This window comes from Melospiza georgiana, chromosome 13 (assembly GCF_028018845.1).
Source record: "Melospiza georgiana isolate bMelGeo1 chromosome 13, bMelGeo1.pri, whole genome shotgun sequence".
Classification (NCBI taxonomy): domain Eukaryota; kingdom Metazoa; phylum Chordata; class Aves; order Passeriformes; family Passerellidae; genus Melospiza; species Melospiza georgiana.
The window spans coordinates 3,180,895-3,196,698 of record NC_080442.1 but is presented as its reverse complement, the minus strand read 5'-3'; the positions used below and the strand labels follow the sequence as shown (position 1 = coordinate 3,196,698).

Below are 15,804 nucleotides of genomic sequence, written 5' to 3'. Positions count from 1 at the left end.
ATGCCATTTTTATTCTTTTATTGTGCCATTATTTCTTTTTTTTTTTGGTCCAAATCTTGAAGTCTGGGGTTCTTCTGCCTGAGTGCTTATCTAAAGTTCCCCAGAATTAAAGCTCCCTGCAGCACTTTGGAATTTTCACTCCTTTTCCAGGGGAATTGCCTTGAGTGTGGAGTAAATAAATACCTGGAGATGAAATAACCCTGCAGCTGTGTGATTCAGGAACTTCCATCTGATCAGATTCCCCAGGGGGTGTGACAGGGGCCACCCCTCATTCCCAGCTCCCTGCCTCCAAAGGAGCCTCATGATGCCACCAGGCCAGGGTGGGACAAATCACAGCTGGTGACACTGGGCAGCCCCTGAAGCAGGAATGTCCCCTCCATTGCTGCCTCCTCCCTTTGCAATGCTCCTCTTGGAATCACAGAACAGGCTGGGTTAGAAATGAAAAGGGATCCAGTGCCACCCCCTGCCATGGCAGGGACACTTCCACTGTCCCAGGCTGCTCCATGCCCTGTCCAGCCTGGCCTTGGGCACTGCCAGGGATGCAGGGGCAGCCACAGCTGCTCTGGGCACCCTGTGCCAGGATGGCACCTCCCAGGGAACAATTCCTGCCCAATATCCCATCCATCCCTGCCCTCTGGCAATGAGAAGCCATTCCCTGTGTGCTGTCCCTCCATCCCTTGTCCCCAGTCCCTCTTCAGCTCTCCTGGAGCCCCTTCAGGCCCTGCCAGGGGCTCTGAGCTCTCCCTGGATCCTTCTCTGGTCCAGGTGAGCACCCCCAGCTCTCCCAGCCTGGCTCCAGAGCAGAGGGGCTGCACCCTCAGAGCCTCCATGGCCTCCTCTGGGCTCTCTCCAGCAGCTCTGTGTCCTCCCTGTGCTGGGGCAGCTCTGCAGGTGGGGTCTCACCTGAGGGGCAGGGGGGCAGAATCCTCCCTCAAATCAGTCCAAGGGGCAGGGGTGAGGGGGCACTGCCATGGTCCTGGGTCTCCCCTCCCTGAACAATGAAGGAAGCTGAGCCAGCAGAAGCCAAGGCAGTTGGAATTTCAGACCCTCAGAGGATTTGGGTGTTCCTGAACACTTCCCACTGTCCCAGAGCCTGGCCTGGAGCACCTTGGATATCACCAAATTAAGGGAGTAACAGAAAAACAACATTTGTGAGGCAAATAAAATGTTACAAATTGTCTCAGTTAATTGCCAGGAGCCTGGACAAGATGTCTATGCACAGGATTGAGGAAGAGCAGGAATTCCCCTCTGGAGTGTTTTCTGTTCCAAATGACTTTGTGTCTCACACTCTCATCAATAAAGTGAACAGATAATTTTCCCTTGAGTAATAAATCTGATAAGCTAATCTGCAATTAATTAAGCATTGCTCCAAATGAATGTTCACTTCAGCCCCCTCAAACTTATCACAATTTGAAACTGTAATTCTGAGCAGTAGATGCCATCAGGAAGGAGAAGGGGTAGATTGATATCATCCACTGGGATAATGCATCACAAGTGATGATTGTGAGGCTTTCCCCAGATTTCTGTTCACAGCAATTCTGAGCAGGGAACTGCATTTAGCACTGACCATGGGGTTTAACCAACACCCAGCACAGCTGTCCCTGAGTCAGGGGGATTTGCAGGGGTTGGAAGTCTGATGGGCCTCTGGCTCCCAGCATGGCTTCCAGGGGATGTCCCTGTGCTCCCTGAGGAGCTGGGACACTCCTGCTGCTCTGTCCCCAACAGGCTGCTGAGGGCAGGTGGCAGCTCTTGGGAGGTTTGCAGCCAATCCAACCATGCTTAAAGACCGCCTAGGCAGCTCCTCCAGGAGTGTGAAACTCCTCCAGGAGTGTGCAGCTCCTCCATGGACATGCAACTCCTCCAGGGACATGCAACTCCTCCAATGCCCGTGCAGCTCCTCCAGTGCCTGTGAAACTCCTCCAGGAGTGTCAAACTCCCCCAGGAGTGTCAAACTCCTCCAGTGCCTGTGAAACTCCTCCAGGAGTGTGCAACTCCTCCAGGAGTGTCAAACTCCTCAACTGCCTGTGTAACTCCTCCGCTGCCTGTGTAACTCCTCCGCTGCCAGTGCAGCTCCCTCAAGTGTGTGAAACTCCTCCAGGAGTATGAAACTCTTCCATTGCCTGTGCAGCTCCCCCAGGAGTGTGCAACTCTTCCATTGCCTGTGCAGCTCCCCCAGGGGTGTGCAACTCTTCCATTGCCTGTGCAGCTCCTCCCCTGCCTGTGCAGCTCCCCCAGGAGTGTGCAACTCTTCCATTACCTGCGCAGCTCCTCCGGGAGTGTGCAACTCCTCCCCTGCCAGTGCAGCTCCTCCCTGCAGGAGGGTCTGGAAGGAGGCAGAACACCACCACCCACCCCCTCAAAGCCCAGAGAGCCCTCCCCGGGCGCTGGTTACCTGTTGATGCCCTCCTTGGTGTAGAAGATGGAGTAGGTGAGGTTGTCCCCGTGCGGGTCGGAGGCGGGCGGGCGCCACGTGAGCCGGATGAAGCGGGTGGACACCAGGGTGGCCACGACGTCCCGCGGGGCCGAGGGCAGGGGTCCCGCTGGGGCTGCTGCTAGATGGTCATTAGTGGCACTGGTCAGTGAAGTGGGAGGTAATGTTGGGATGGCAACATCTTGGCATGTGCAAACATTGGGGAATATGAAGGGCAAACATCACCACGGTTTAAAAAAAAAAAAAAAAAAGAGAGAGAAAAAAAAGAGAACAGAAGAAAATAAAAACGTAAAAGAAATAAACAAAACCACGATGGGAAACAGAAGAAAATGAACACACAAAAAAGGCCATTAAACTGAAGGCTGACATGCAGGCAGAGGTAACTACTGACCACTAATGGGGAGTACAGGACACGGCACTGTCAGGCAAGCAGACCAAATCTCCACTGTAATGGAAGTGGCAGGGGAGGGAAGGGTGGAACTGGGGGGAAAATAAACCTCAGGAGAGGATACCAGCAGCAAACCACAGTGTCATTGCTTTGGGAGCACATGTGTGACAGCAAACCCCAACCTCTGGTATTACTCAAATGCACACCCAGACCCCCCTTCCTACTGTAGCTCATTAACATGCACAATTCATTGAAATGCTTCTCAATCATAACAAAATGACAGCTGAAAACACAGAATCCGTTTCAGTGCAAACTCATCCAGTCAAACCCTGCAGTCCTGCCCTGGCTGGGTTCTGCTGCTGCCCATGGCACTGGAATTAAAGCCCTTTTCCCACTGTTTTCCTGCCATTTTCCTCTGTCCCACACCCCATTTCATCATTTTACAGTGACTCTAACAAGCAGAAACAACTGCTGCTCTGGATTATACCCACACTCTCCAAACTTTTAGCCTCAGTCATGTCTTGCTATGTTGCTACTCCAAGGCAGGATAAACCCAGGGATTATTGCATTAAAAGGTTGCTGATTTAACAGCACAAGCTGAACCATAGGAAGAGCCACTCTCTCTCCAAATCCTATTAAAGCAATCCAGCCAGTAAATGTAACAGTGAGATTCTGAGCAGCTGGACCCCAATTACCACTGAGTATTCCAAGCAGCACAATTAGTAACAAACCCCCAAAGCTCAGGATACATGGAATTTTTCTGCATTCTGAACTATTTACCAAGCTTAAGCCACCTGATGACATTTTCCACATGGGAATCCATGCTGCCAAATACATTTATTTTTTCATTAATTATAGAAACTAACTAAAATTGCTCTGCTTTTCCCCAGAAAGAAATTCAGGACTGGAAAGCTTGTTGAGCTGCAGCATCTCCACCAGAACATGTGGATTTGTGTTGTGATACACAATGAGAAAACCTCCCAGAAAAGCTGACTAAAGGAGAAAATGTTGTCTGAATGACCAAACCTTCAGGGGAAAACACTGAGGAGTCTGATTTTAAATTGTCAAAGCTCCTTGTCAACCTAAGCATCAGCTTGGGAGAACTCTTCAATTGGCAGAACTCTCATTTTTCCTGTTCTGTTTCCTGGGCAGGTCCTGACACAGACCTAAGAAGCAGCCATGGGTTTTATCAGATTTGTACAATGTAACACCAGCCTGTGGGCAGAACTGGAGACATTCCCAGAGCCAGGACCATTTTGATATTCCAAATACACATCACAGAGACACATACTGCAGGGTACCTCCTTAATTATCCCTTCCATACTTTAATAGCTAAAGATCCCAATTAAGTGCTCTCCAGCAGCCCCTCCTGATCAATACACGACACCATTAATTTCACATTCATTGCAAAATCTATTTTTATCTAACCCCCCCTTTTTTATGTCCCATCATTGGATTTCTTGCAGGAATGCAGCACTTTCAGCTCCTCTGGCCTCAGCAGGGCCCCATTCCCCAGATCACCCAGAAGAGCCCTGAATGGGGTCAGGGGATCTTCCCAAAGCATCTCCCTGCTCCTCAATGACATTCCAGGGTTCATCCAGTATCACACCAGGCTTTCCCTGTGTTTAAAGCCCAGCCTTTGTCATCAGCTCCCATGGACTGGAGACCTTCTCACTGCACCTGGAAAATTCCTTCCACAGTGTGAACAAGGGCTGGAACTGCCTGGTGCCCATTGCTTTCAGCACCTTTCCCACTGTCCTGCCTGATTTCCAATCCACTTCAATCTCCAATCACTCATGCTTGGGTTTCCCTTACCTGTCATGTGATTTCTTCAAACTTGATGCAAAATCCACCCCTCAACGATCATTAAAATTCCTTCACCTGAGTTGAAGTGGAATATTCTTTAAATTCATCTGCTTCATCTAAACCCCATCCCCACACATTTGTGTGTTTTTCTTCCCAGCTCATGAAATGGATCCATCTTTTGTGCAGTAATGTGCACACAGAGAGCTGAGGGCTCTGGGAGAGCTGCCAGGATTTCCCAGAGAACAGACACCCAGTTCCAGCCTTGTGCAGGGCTCAGAGCAGGAATGTTCCTCCCCACAGCATCACAGGAGAGCATTTCCAGACAACAAAACCCTCATGATGCCTGAAAAATCAGCTGAGACCCAGAGAGAGCAGCAAGGAGCTGAAACCCCCCAGGGGAGGTGAGCAGGGCCCAGAACTCCCCAAACTCTGCACTTCAACACTCCTGGGGCTGCCAGGAGCTGAAGGGAACACCCCAAAGATTCAGGGATTTCCTTCCTTTTCCCCCTGTGTTTCCTACAAATGCCTCAAGTGCTGTTACAGAGGCTTCATCCCCAGCTGGGTGAGCACAGCTCAGCACTCAGAGCTCTGTTAATGAGTAATTACACCCCAATTAGCTCCAACACCAATCAGGGAATGGCTTTGTCCTTTCCAGCTTTCAGCACTATGGAAGAAGCAACTCAAATCTCTTCTAACAACTCCAGCTCTGGGCTGTTCTCTGCAGTTATTCCTGCACAGCTTTCATGGATCTCATTTTTTTAAAGCACATTCAAATTGTGTGCTTTATTCCTGCACAGCTTTCATGGATCTCATTTTTTTAAAGCACATTCAGCAAGTGTCTTGTGTTTTGCACCACAATTTATCTGCTGCTGGGGAGGAACTGGAACCAGAGGGATGCTGGAACTCCTGGAACACAACTCCAGGCAGCAGAGTTCCACCCCTGCATCCCGGCCATCATTCCCAGCCACATCAGAAGCAGAATTTTAAAACTTTGTCCTAGAAATTATTTCCCCATGGAAATGGTTTTCCCCATGTCCCCCAGCATTCCAAGGAATGCACAGGAATGTGTTTGTGCTGCTCAGGTGACACCAACAGTGCCAGCCAAGGCAGCCCCAGAGGAATCCCAGGGATGCAGGGTGAGGATTCAGCTGCTGATCCTCAAGCCCTTCCCAAGGCTCCTTCTGAGCAGATATCAAACTCTACAACTATTTTATCAAAATACTTCACAGGGTGTGCAAACAGCCACAAGGATTTGGACTGGAATCAGTCAGTAACAAGGCTGGAACTGCCCCAGCACTGGGCTGGTGACACCCAAGAGGTGAAGGTGTCCATGGGGTGGTGTGACCCCACCTTCTCATCTTGCAGGAAAACCATGGGTAACAAAGAGAGGGAGCCTGCCCAGAGAGCTGGTCCAGGGCCACCACCCAGGAGATCTTTTCTAAACAACCCAGCCACACCTGAAAACCACTCACTGAACCCTCTGGCTGTTATGAAATCACTGCAAATACTTTCCATGCTGTGTTCAGATTTCCTTTTTCCTGCTGGCATATCCAGGCTTCCTCCTGTTTGACAACAACATTCCAGTGATACCATCAGCTCCACACAAAGGGGGGACAGCAATGTTATCTGCTCCAGCCTTATCTGAACTCTGGGGACACTCCAGTCCCCTGGGTGCCCACCTGGCAGTGCCACCACCTGAGTTACCTTGATATTTTCTGAAAATAAGGAACGGGGGCATCAGTTCATACCTGGAGGAGGAGAAGAGAAAGTCCTCTTTGGAAGGACTTCAGGGTGGATTTTAGAGATTTGAAACATGATTTTAGCAACAAAGATCTACTACAACTAAAAATAGCAAATAACTATTTTGCCAACAAATCTTTTGGGAAAAAAAAATTACCTAGGACATTCAGATCTCAACACCTCTAATATTTTAACTGTATTCCCTAAGAAAAAAAAATTCCTAAGAGGCACCAAGTGTTTAATTTTGACTTGAGGTATTCATATAAAACTGTGTACTCAATAAATAATATTTTCCCATAAATCTATTTAACTGGTTCCAGAAATGTAAGACTTTCAAACTTTTTCTTTTACCTATTGCACTGTTCCCCTGAATCTGAACTTTGGTTCATGGTGTACCCATGGAAGGATTCAGCTCAGATCAGGATTAAGCAGCTGTGATTTTGCAGTCACAGTCAAATCCCACTGATTTCATTATGCTTATCCTATTTAAAAATAACAACAGCACTTGGCTGCAGTGCAATAATAAACATGAAATAACAAAATTAGTAAGTTCACACCACACAACACCCTTCAAAATTTTGCTTTCTCTTTTTGTCCTCGTTTTTGCTTGTATCCAATTGTTGTCCTTGTTCAAATGCTCAAAACAAACATTTCCACCAGAAGGGATCACCTGGTTATTGCTGTTCCCTGAGGGATACCACCTTCAAACAAAGCCAAGTTACCTGGCCCAAGTAATTTCAGATAAACAGCCAAAGTGCTGAAGTTGGTCTCACCAGATCAGTAATAACTGAATTAACTTCTTCCCTTGGGAAAAATAATTTAAAGAAATCCCTGGGATTCCCTCCACAAACTGATGCTTTAGTGCAAAGCTGGAACAGAGGAACAGAGATTGAACAGATGTGGAGAGAAGAGGGTGGAAAGTCAGTTCTGAATATCCTGGATTTCCAAAGACAGCCACCATCACCCCCTGGTGTACGTCACGGACCCATTTCTGCTTAACAGAAAACACCCTCCAATTTAGGATTTTGTAGACTTAATTATTCCTCAAGAGCTAATTTAAACTGCAGAACTTTGTGGACTCAAATCTTGGAAATCTGGAGATGTACGGAATTTGGAATGGGTGATTTTTGAAATGTGTCAAAGTCAAACAGGACAGTGTTGGAACTAACACCTTGAGGGAAGCACAGCTGGACACAGAGCCACTGAGCATCCTTTGGGAATTGGGGTGATCTGAGTGTGATTCCTTTGGGAATTACACCTGCAGGAACCAAAGCATCCTTTGGGAATTGGTGTAATCTGAGGTTAATTCCTTTGGGAATTACACCTGCAGGAACCACAGGAACCAAAGCATCCTTTGGGAATTGGGGTGATCTGAGTGTGATTCCTTTGGGAATTACACCTGCAGGAACCACAGGAACCAAAGCATCCTTTAGGAATTGGGGTAATCTGAGGTTAATTCCTTTGGGAATTACACCTGTAGGAACCACAGAGCAAAGGGCTCAGGAGCTGAACTCACACAAGCATTTCCCTGCATCACCTCAAAGGAGAGGTCTGAGGGCAAGAACTCCACTCAACACTTAAAGTAAATTTTGTCCCTCACACACTGAAAAACCCAAATTCAACCCTCACCCTGAGGAACAGACCCTCTCCTACCAATATTCTCATTTTACTCATAAATGAAATGGAGATTCTTCCTTATTTATTCCTCTATGCTGACATGTTTAGCTCAGAGCAGACAAAATGCCTTATTTTAAATTTTTAATTGCCTTAGATTAATTTACATCACCACTGGGAGCGAGAGCTGTTATTTACTTTTCACTCAATGCACAAATTGAGTGCAAAAAATTCCCCAAAATTGAGAACAAGCAAGTGTCTGACTGCCACTCAGTGATTCTGATTTTTAGGCATTTATTTGGTTCTGTTTCACATTGTGAACGAGCACTGCTGGGTGCTCAATAAACTGGGATATATAAAAATAGTGATAAACACATTCTGACTGGGAGCCTGTGTTTTAAAGGAAGTCATAAAACCCCTCCTGATAACGAGCCCTCCTCCCATTCCCCTTTCAGCATGAAATGCTTTGGTGTAGAGGAAACAATTTGATTTTTTCCTGTCTCATAAAACAGCCCTTAAAGAGGCGTGACAGCCCCGGTGACGCATTCCAGGAAGGGCAGCAGGAACCCCCTGGCTCCAGCCACAGCCCACAGCTCCAGGGGAGGATGGAAAGGGAAAAAACCCTGCAGGGATTGCAGTCATGAGACTCAGGTTATTAAAAAAAGGGAAATAAGCCAAACACACCTCACCTGTCCCCACGGACTGCAAAACTGCTTTGAAACATGTTTCGTCATTGGAAAGAAATTCAAACCATAACATATATTGTAAAATTATGGGTATGGCCTTCAAATTCAAATTAATTTAAAGAATTAATATTTTTTAACAGCTACTCCTTAAGATAAAGAATCAAAAACCCCAAACAAAACACACACATAGAACCTGAGGCAAAAAAACTGCCTGGAAGTGTCCCCAAAAAACCCTGGCCAAGGTTTGCTCTTTCTGTGAATATTCATCAATTGAACTCCTCTGAAGAATTAAATCTCTTGAGAGCAGCAGAGCCTGCAAGAGTGTTCTGCAATCTGACTTTAATAATGGCAGCAGAGCTGTGACTTTATTCTCAAATAACTGAGCTCTGTCCAAGCACAGCCCTTGAGAAGCAGTGACAAACAAATCCCCATGTCCTGTGCAAAGGATTCAGCTCTGCACAGCCACTGGCTCACCTGAAGAGCTCAGGATGCCTCTAAAGTTCCCCTGGGTCCTACCAAAAACTCCTCTGGTGCCCTTGGGCCCCCTGCCCTTCCCTTCCCTCATGTGCTCATGTGGAATGTGTTTGGAGATTGTTCACCCACAGGTGATTGTTCCATTGCATTCTGCTGGGAGCTGTTTTCACTCTTTGGCCAAGCTGTGTCAGGACTCTGGAAAGAGTCAGGAGTTTTCATTTTTATCTTTTTAGCATTCTGTAAGTATCCTTTCTGTATTCTTTAGTATAGTATAGTATTCTTTAATATAATATAGTATCATAAAGTAATAAATGAGCCTTCTGACTGTTGGAACCCAGGACATCCCTCTGGCTGTCCTGGATGGCTCAAGCCCCTGCCCAGGTGGCTCAGAGACCTTGGCACAGAACCCAAGACCCTGTGCCTTTGATTTAGCCCTTGGAAAAAACAATTACCAACCTTATATGAAGAATTACAAGCCATGAAAGTTTAAGTAGAATGATAGTGAATTTATCACAGGGTGAAAAATAGATTTTTGAAGTTTTTAGAGTGGAGTTTCAGGCGGCAAGATGGAGGAATCTGGGCTTGTCCAGCCTTTCTCCTTCTTCTCAGCCTCCATCTTCTGCTGTGATGTTGGCACTTTTGGATTGGTTTAGAGTAGAAGCTCAGTGTCTAACACAGGTGATAGGTACTGGGAAGTTATGGTCAATAATGTACATGTAGTTTTTAGTATAAAAAGATAACACTGCCCTGAGGGTGGTCAGTGTGCCTCTGTCTGACCTGCTGAATGGACCTCAGCAGGCCAGAGAAAGAATTTTATAGATAAGAAACAATGAACAACCTTGAGAACGAGCACTGAAAAGCTCTGACTCCTTCATCAACTGCCAGCCTGGGAAAAGAGATTTTGTGACACATCTCAGGGTCACTGTGAGCAGCAGAATCTGAGACCATGGAGTCAGGTGCATCACTCCTGCCTGCCACAGGGCTCCCTGTGCAGTCACCACTCCATGGCTGCTTCTCTCCAAAATCCACCTTGCAAGTGGGACATCTCCTCCTTCTGTTTGGGAGCTGCTGCCACTTGGAACAACCTGGCAGCACCAACTCTGCCAAACTGGAGCTGCAGCAGATGAGGCTGCACAAGCTGCTTGCTGTCAAAATTGTCCTTATTTCTCAAAGCTCTTTAAAAAAATTACTTAAACTAATTATTAATGGCTTATTTAACTATTTGTTTCTTACACATCTACCACACTCTGTCTTCCTTCCATTTAGGTTTATATCTACACAATTAACATTTTTTAAGAGAAAGAAGATCCCCTGAAACCCTCCTTTCCTCTTTTAGTCTATAACCACCCACAGAGCAGCACTGTTAGGTGTGGTACTGGATATTTTACTAATTTTCACTGGATTTCTCTGCTTAAGGCCACAGCTCCTTGCTGCCCACCTCTCACCCACCCATTTTTATAGAACTAGAGGAGTATCAAGATATTTGGGAATCTTATAAACTCTTAATTAAGACTTCTTCTCTTTCATTTTAAACCTGTATTGTTCACTTGCTTCCTCATATTTCTAATTCTAACAGAAAAAGGGAACCCTGTGAGTATTTTCAGAATAAACTGCTTTTCCCAGCACAGAGGTTTGGGAATTTGGGGTGCACTTCCCAGCACACAAGGATTGAAGGTTTTGAATTTGGGGTGCACTTCACAGCACACAAGGATGGAAGGTTATTCCCCAGAAGTACATGATGGGTTTACAGCAAGAGATGCAACATTTAAATGTGGACTGACACTGACCACTGTTAAAAATGCCCAAGAAAATAGTTTTTTAAGCAGTTTATACATGTAAATTGGTGCTGAAGGAGGGCCAAGGAATGTCCATCCCCACTCAGCTGTGACTGGATCCAGGAATGACTTTTCTCCCTCTTTCTTTTCCTGCAACACCTCCAGGGCTGATGTGTGACCAGGAAACCCACACAGAATCCCCCTGTCCTTTAAGGACTCTGGATCCACAATTATGAGTTTCTTTGGGGGAGAAGAGAGGGGAAACAACCAGGAAAAAGAATCCCCCTCTCTAGGCTGTTCTATCCCAGTGAGAACGGTGACATTTTACAGCTGCCTTCAATACAGAACACACATTATTAAAAATTACATTTCTGTGCTGGATTTATGGCATTTCCTTAGGGAATAAACCCCATGAGCCCATGCAGGTTACCCTGTCAATAAGGACCAGAGGCTTCTCCCATCTCCAGATCTCCATCAGCATGAGTCCTGTTACCCACTCAGCCAGTGAAAACCAATCCTGGCCCTTCTCTCCAAATGGCATTGTGCTGTCTCTGCTATTCCTGTATCATTTAGCAACTCTGAAATATAAGCAACCAATTAAGGCCAAGCCCATGTGTTTGTTCTCCCCGCTGGTGTGAGACTGACAAAATCTGATCTTTCCCTTTCCAACACCAGCCTGGGATCAATTACAAATTAAGGGTGTTTGTGTCAATCCTCAGAGCCCTGGATGTGAGGAATAAAGGCAGAGGAAATGCCTTTGGTAGTCATGATGAATATCAAACTACAGCTAATCCTGCCCTTCCACTCATCCAGGCATGGAAAAAGCAAAGCCACTAAAAACAACAGCCCTCGTGATCCACTCCTGATTATTTGTATTTTCCTCTCTGGCAGGAGCCAGAGGAGCCACCAGCACTGCTTTGTTCCCAGGAAAATCACTCCTGACATGACATCAGCCAGCCAAGCTGCCAGGAATATGTAAAATATGAGGATAAACATAACTGCAATGGGTGGATTTCAGTGCTGATTTCAGCCTTTCTGGTGGCCAAGAGATTTTTATGGGGCTGAGAAACTCTCTCAGGAATTCAGGATTAGCCAGAAGTGATAAAATGGACTCAGAGCCTTCCATACACATCCTACCTCAGTGCACTCCTGCAGTGGGACAATAAATATGGAATAATACAGGTGGAGGACAGCAAACTGCTATTAATGTGTATTTTTCATAAAATACTGAAGGGTTTTGCTCCTCCAGGCCCTTGCTCTCAACATCCCTTACCTATCACTCCTTTTCCAACATGACATGGAATTTCTTCAAGTTCCTTCTATCCATCAAATGCCCTGGTGAAAAGCAAAATTCAAGGTGCCAGTGTTTGCAAGCACCAGCAGCATCCCCACAACCCTTTATCTGTGGGCTCAGACTGAAGCCAGGGCACCCAACCCTGTATGAATTCCATCAGGAGGTGAATTCCCACTTCTCTGCCAAGCCAACTGTAAATACAGCCATAAAACAAGAAATGAAAACTAATAAGCACAATATAAATGCTGTTCTGCCTCCCTGCAATTCACAGCACGCTGGCAAACATTAATCTATTCCTAATTTAATCTAAATTAGAGCAATTTATTCCAAGCCTGTGCCAGCTTTAAACATGAATAGGCTACTGAGAGCTGCTTAGCTCCTGTTTCATCAAGTTAAACGTTCAAGAAGTTTGGGATCTAGGGTGGTTTAATCAGTTCTGCTTCTCAATAAGACTATATATTAGCAAGGCCCATAAAAAAGGAATAAATAAAGATCATTTATTAAACAGGAATTGAGTCGAGAAATGGAACTGACTGCATTCAAACAGCTCCCAGGCCATTTTGAACAGACATGCAGCCATGAGAAACAGAAATGCTGCCTTTCCCTGAGGAATAATAGTTAAGTAATGTAAATTAAAATCAAAATTAAACCCCAAACCCCCACTCTTTCAGCACTAAAGAGGAGCACACACTGCTGTGTTTACAGAAAATTAGCACTGGAGTGTACACAACCAGTACAAAACATTCCCTGAGTTTGGCTTTGGCTGTGAGTGTTTGAAGTCAGTTTGTGATTTCAGATGCTGTTTATGTTCCTGAAGCACAGCTCTCCAAATGAGGCTCCCAAGCTGTTCCTGCAGCACCCATCTGATGCTGGGTGCATGCTGCAGGGCCAGCATGAAGGAGGGACTTCAGGAAAGCTCCCAGCTCTGTGGAGCCCCAGCACTGCCAGGAGTTCTTAAATGTTCCCCATGTGCAGCTTGGGATTTGCCATTTGCTGCTTTTAAAGCTTTCTGGGGACAAACTTTAATCCTGTGAGTGGAAACCCTCAGGGATATGTGGAGATCAAACAGAAGCAGGGAGGAAGCTCCCCTGCTACTCCTGGCTCAGATGATCTCATCCCACTGCATTTTCCATTCTGTGACTTCCAGATCTTCCCATTCCACCAGAGCAGAGGTTCCTCCTCATGTCCCCAGTGCACAGAGCTGCTCTCCCAGAACCATGGGCTCTTTGTGCTGCCTGAACATCCAGTTCCACCCTCACCACCTCCCTCACTCCCAAAATCCACATTTCATTCCTTTCAGTACTTTTTCCTCTGGGCAGAAAATGTGAATTTTGGTCTGCAAGGCTTTGCAGCCTCCCTGCTCAATTTTTATCTATTTCTTCCTGGTGGATGCTGAGACTCCTGAAAGCCACTCCTGGAAACCACAGGGACCTCTTCCCATGAAGACATGCAAAATTGGACCAGGCAGAAAGAACATGAGAGTGTTTCTGTGTGAGAGAGGAAACAGGAGATCCTGCAGAGGAACACCCAGAGTCCTCCTTTAATGCTCTTTGAATAAGAACAATATATTTTTATCTTGCTCTGGCATTTCATTCACAACATCCTGCAGATTTTTCAAGTACTTCTGTAGTCTCCAAGAACTGCACAGAATTCCATGGACTGAGAATGATTTCATTCACAATATGTAACTAAAAAATACTCTAAAGCATCACCTCTGTGAGAGAGAGAGCCTGAGAAGGTACATCAGATCTATAAAAACATCCAAAATAGGTCCTGAGGTGACAGGAGAGGAGTCTGCCTCAGGGCTGAACCAGGCAAGGCCTATTTATGGGATTTTTTACACATGGCAAATACCCAAATGTGGAACTGAGTTTTTCAAAGCAGAGCACAGTTGGCCTGTTAGTGCCAACTCTTGCATTTCTTTCAGTAGGAGCCAAAACTTGTCAACAAGAACTTCTATTTACCTCCTAAAACAGCATAATGAAGCTTATAGTTATGGAAAACACAGAGTATTTCATCTATCCTGACTGAAATAAGGCTTTTAACATTGCCTTTAAAATCCAGCTATAGCTGAGAATCTTTTCAGTCAGGGCAGGGGAGCTGAAATGGCCTCTGTGTGAGGAATGGGAATCTCCAAGTCAGCCTGAAGTGACTTCAACCAGTCCAGTACCATCTGCAGGGCAGAAATGACAGATTTTCAGCACAATCTTAACTGAAATGTGCTGGCTTTGGGAAACCTGGATCAGATTCCTGATGTTCTCCACCTTTGTGGGGCTCAGAGAAGCCCCCAGCTCACCCAGCTCCCTCCAGTGCTCCAAGCCTGCACACAGCTCATGGCCAAACCCTGGCAGAGAGGTGCCAGCACTAAATGGAATTGTTTATGCAGCACCAGGCCTGGACAGAACTCAACTGCTTCAATAAAGCACAGATTGAAGGCAATAAATGATGTCTTTAAAACTCCCTCCAAGTTAGGATCCATGGAATTGGACTCAGCAGAGGCACTGGGATCATGCAGTGCTGTCAGACTTTACTCAAACATCCTTTGTGATGTCAGGCAGACACACACTGCCCTCTTTCCATCCACTGACTCTCCAAAGGGAGGAAATGCTGCAATCAGCCTTTGAGGGTGACCCAATTCCCTGAGGAACCTGCACCCATCCCATGGAGTCATCCCCAGATGTCTCTGTGACCCCAAAGCCTCACAGCCCTACAACCACTCACAGATTTCTAATTCCTCCTCCTTGCTTCCCATGCTGGGAATAATTCATCACATGCAGGATACCCTTGCTTGGACAGAGACCTTTTTTTTATGAAAAAACTGATTTTAAAGATTTTAAAGTTCCATTACAAACAATCCTGACATGGTTCCTACAGCAGGGTATTCAACTCATTCACTCTGAGATGTCACTCCTGTACAAGTCACAGTATAGTGAAAAACCCCAATTTTCTAGTATAAAAGTACAAGAGCCCCCCAAAACACCCCCCTTCAGTTGTGAAGGTGACACAGTGCATGTGAAAGGAGGGTTTGAAATTGTTCTCCCATAGCACAGCATATTTGTTTACAGTCCAAACCCTGCTTTCCACAGCGTTCAGGCATCACTCCTGTTTTTCCCTGGTGCCTGAGTACTCGTCAATGCCTTTCACACAGGGTGACAGGGAACCATCTGCCTCCCTCCTCCTACTTGTTGCCACCTGTTCTTTTCCCAGTCCCCACATGGCAGCACGAGCAGGGCCAGATTCCCTGGACAAGGCTGGGTTACAGCACCAAGAAACCCCAAATGCCTCTGTTACCCCGAGGGTCTCACCCCACACACACAAAAATGCTGTAAAAGTGATGACAAGGAATGGCTCTGCTGTAATTCAGAGTATCTGCTCCATAACTGGGACATCCAGGGGCTGAGCATTGAGGACTGGAAGTAAAGCTAGCTGGGTTTGTGTGAAAATGGGGGAGGAGAGATTTGAGATTGCTGAGAAAGGCATTCCCAAGGCACAATGGAGATTCTGGGATAGGCAGAAGTCCTCCATGGGGGCATCTGCAGGACATCAAACCATTCATCTGCAGGACACCAAGGCACCCATCTGCAGGACATCAAACC

The 15,804-nt window shown here is 46.3% G+C and overlaps 1 protein-coding gene across 10 annotated transcripts in view; it reads right to left on the bottom strand.

Annotated features, from left to right (window-relative positions):
• The window catches only part of NEO1 (neogenin 1), a 178,724-nt gene that overhangs the window by 46,165 nt on the left and 116,755 nt on the right, over nucleotides 1-15,804 (bottom strand). For 5 of the 10 annotated variants that reach the window (XM_058033043.1, XM_058033051.1, XM_058033053.1 and 2 more), the window contains exon 8: nucleotides 2,393-2,612. In XM_058033043.1, coding sequence (XP_057889026.1) covers nucleotides 2,393-2,612 — 220 coding nt within the window. The remainder of the gene's footprint in view (nucleotides 1-2,392; nucleotides 2,613-15,804) is intronic. The other 5 variants (XM_058033047.1, XM_058033052.1, XM_058033049.1 and 2 more) reach the window with 2 other exon arrangements.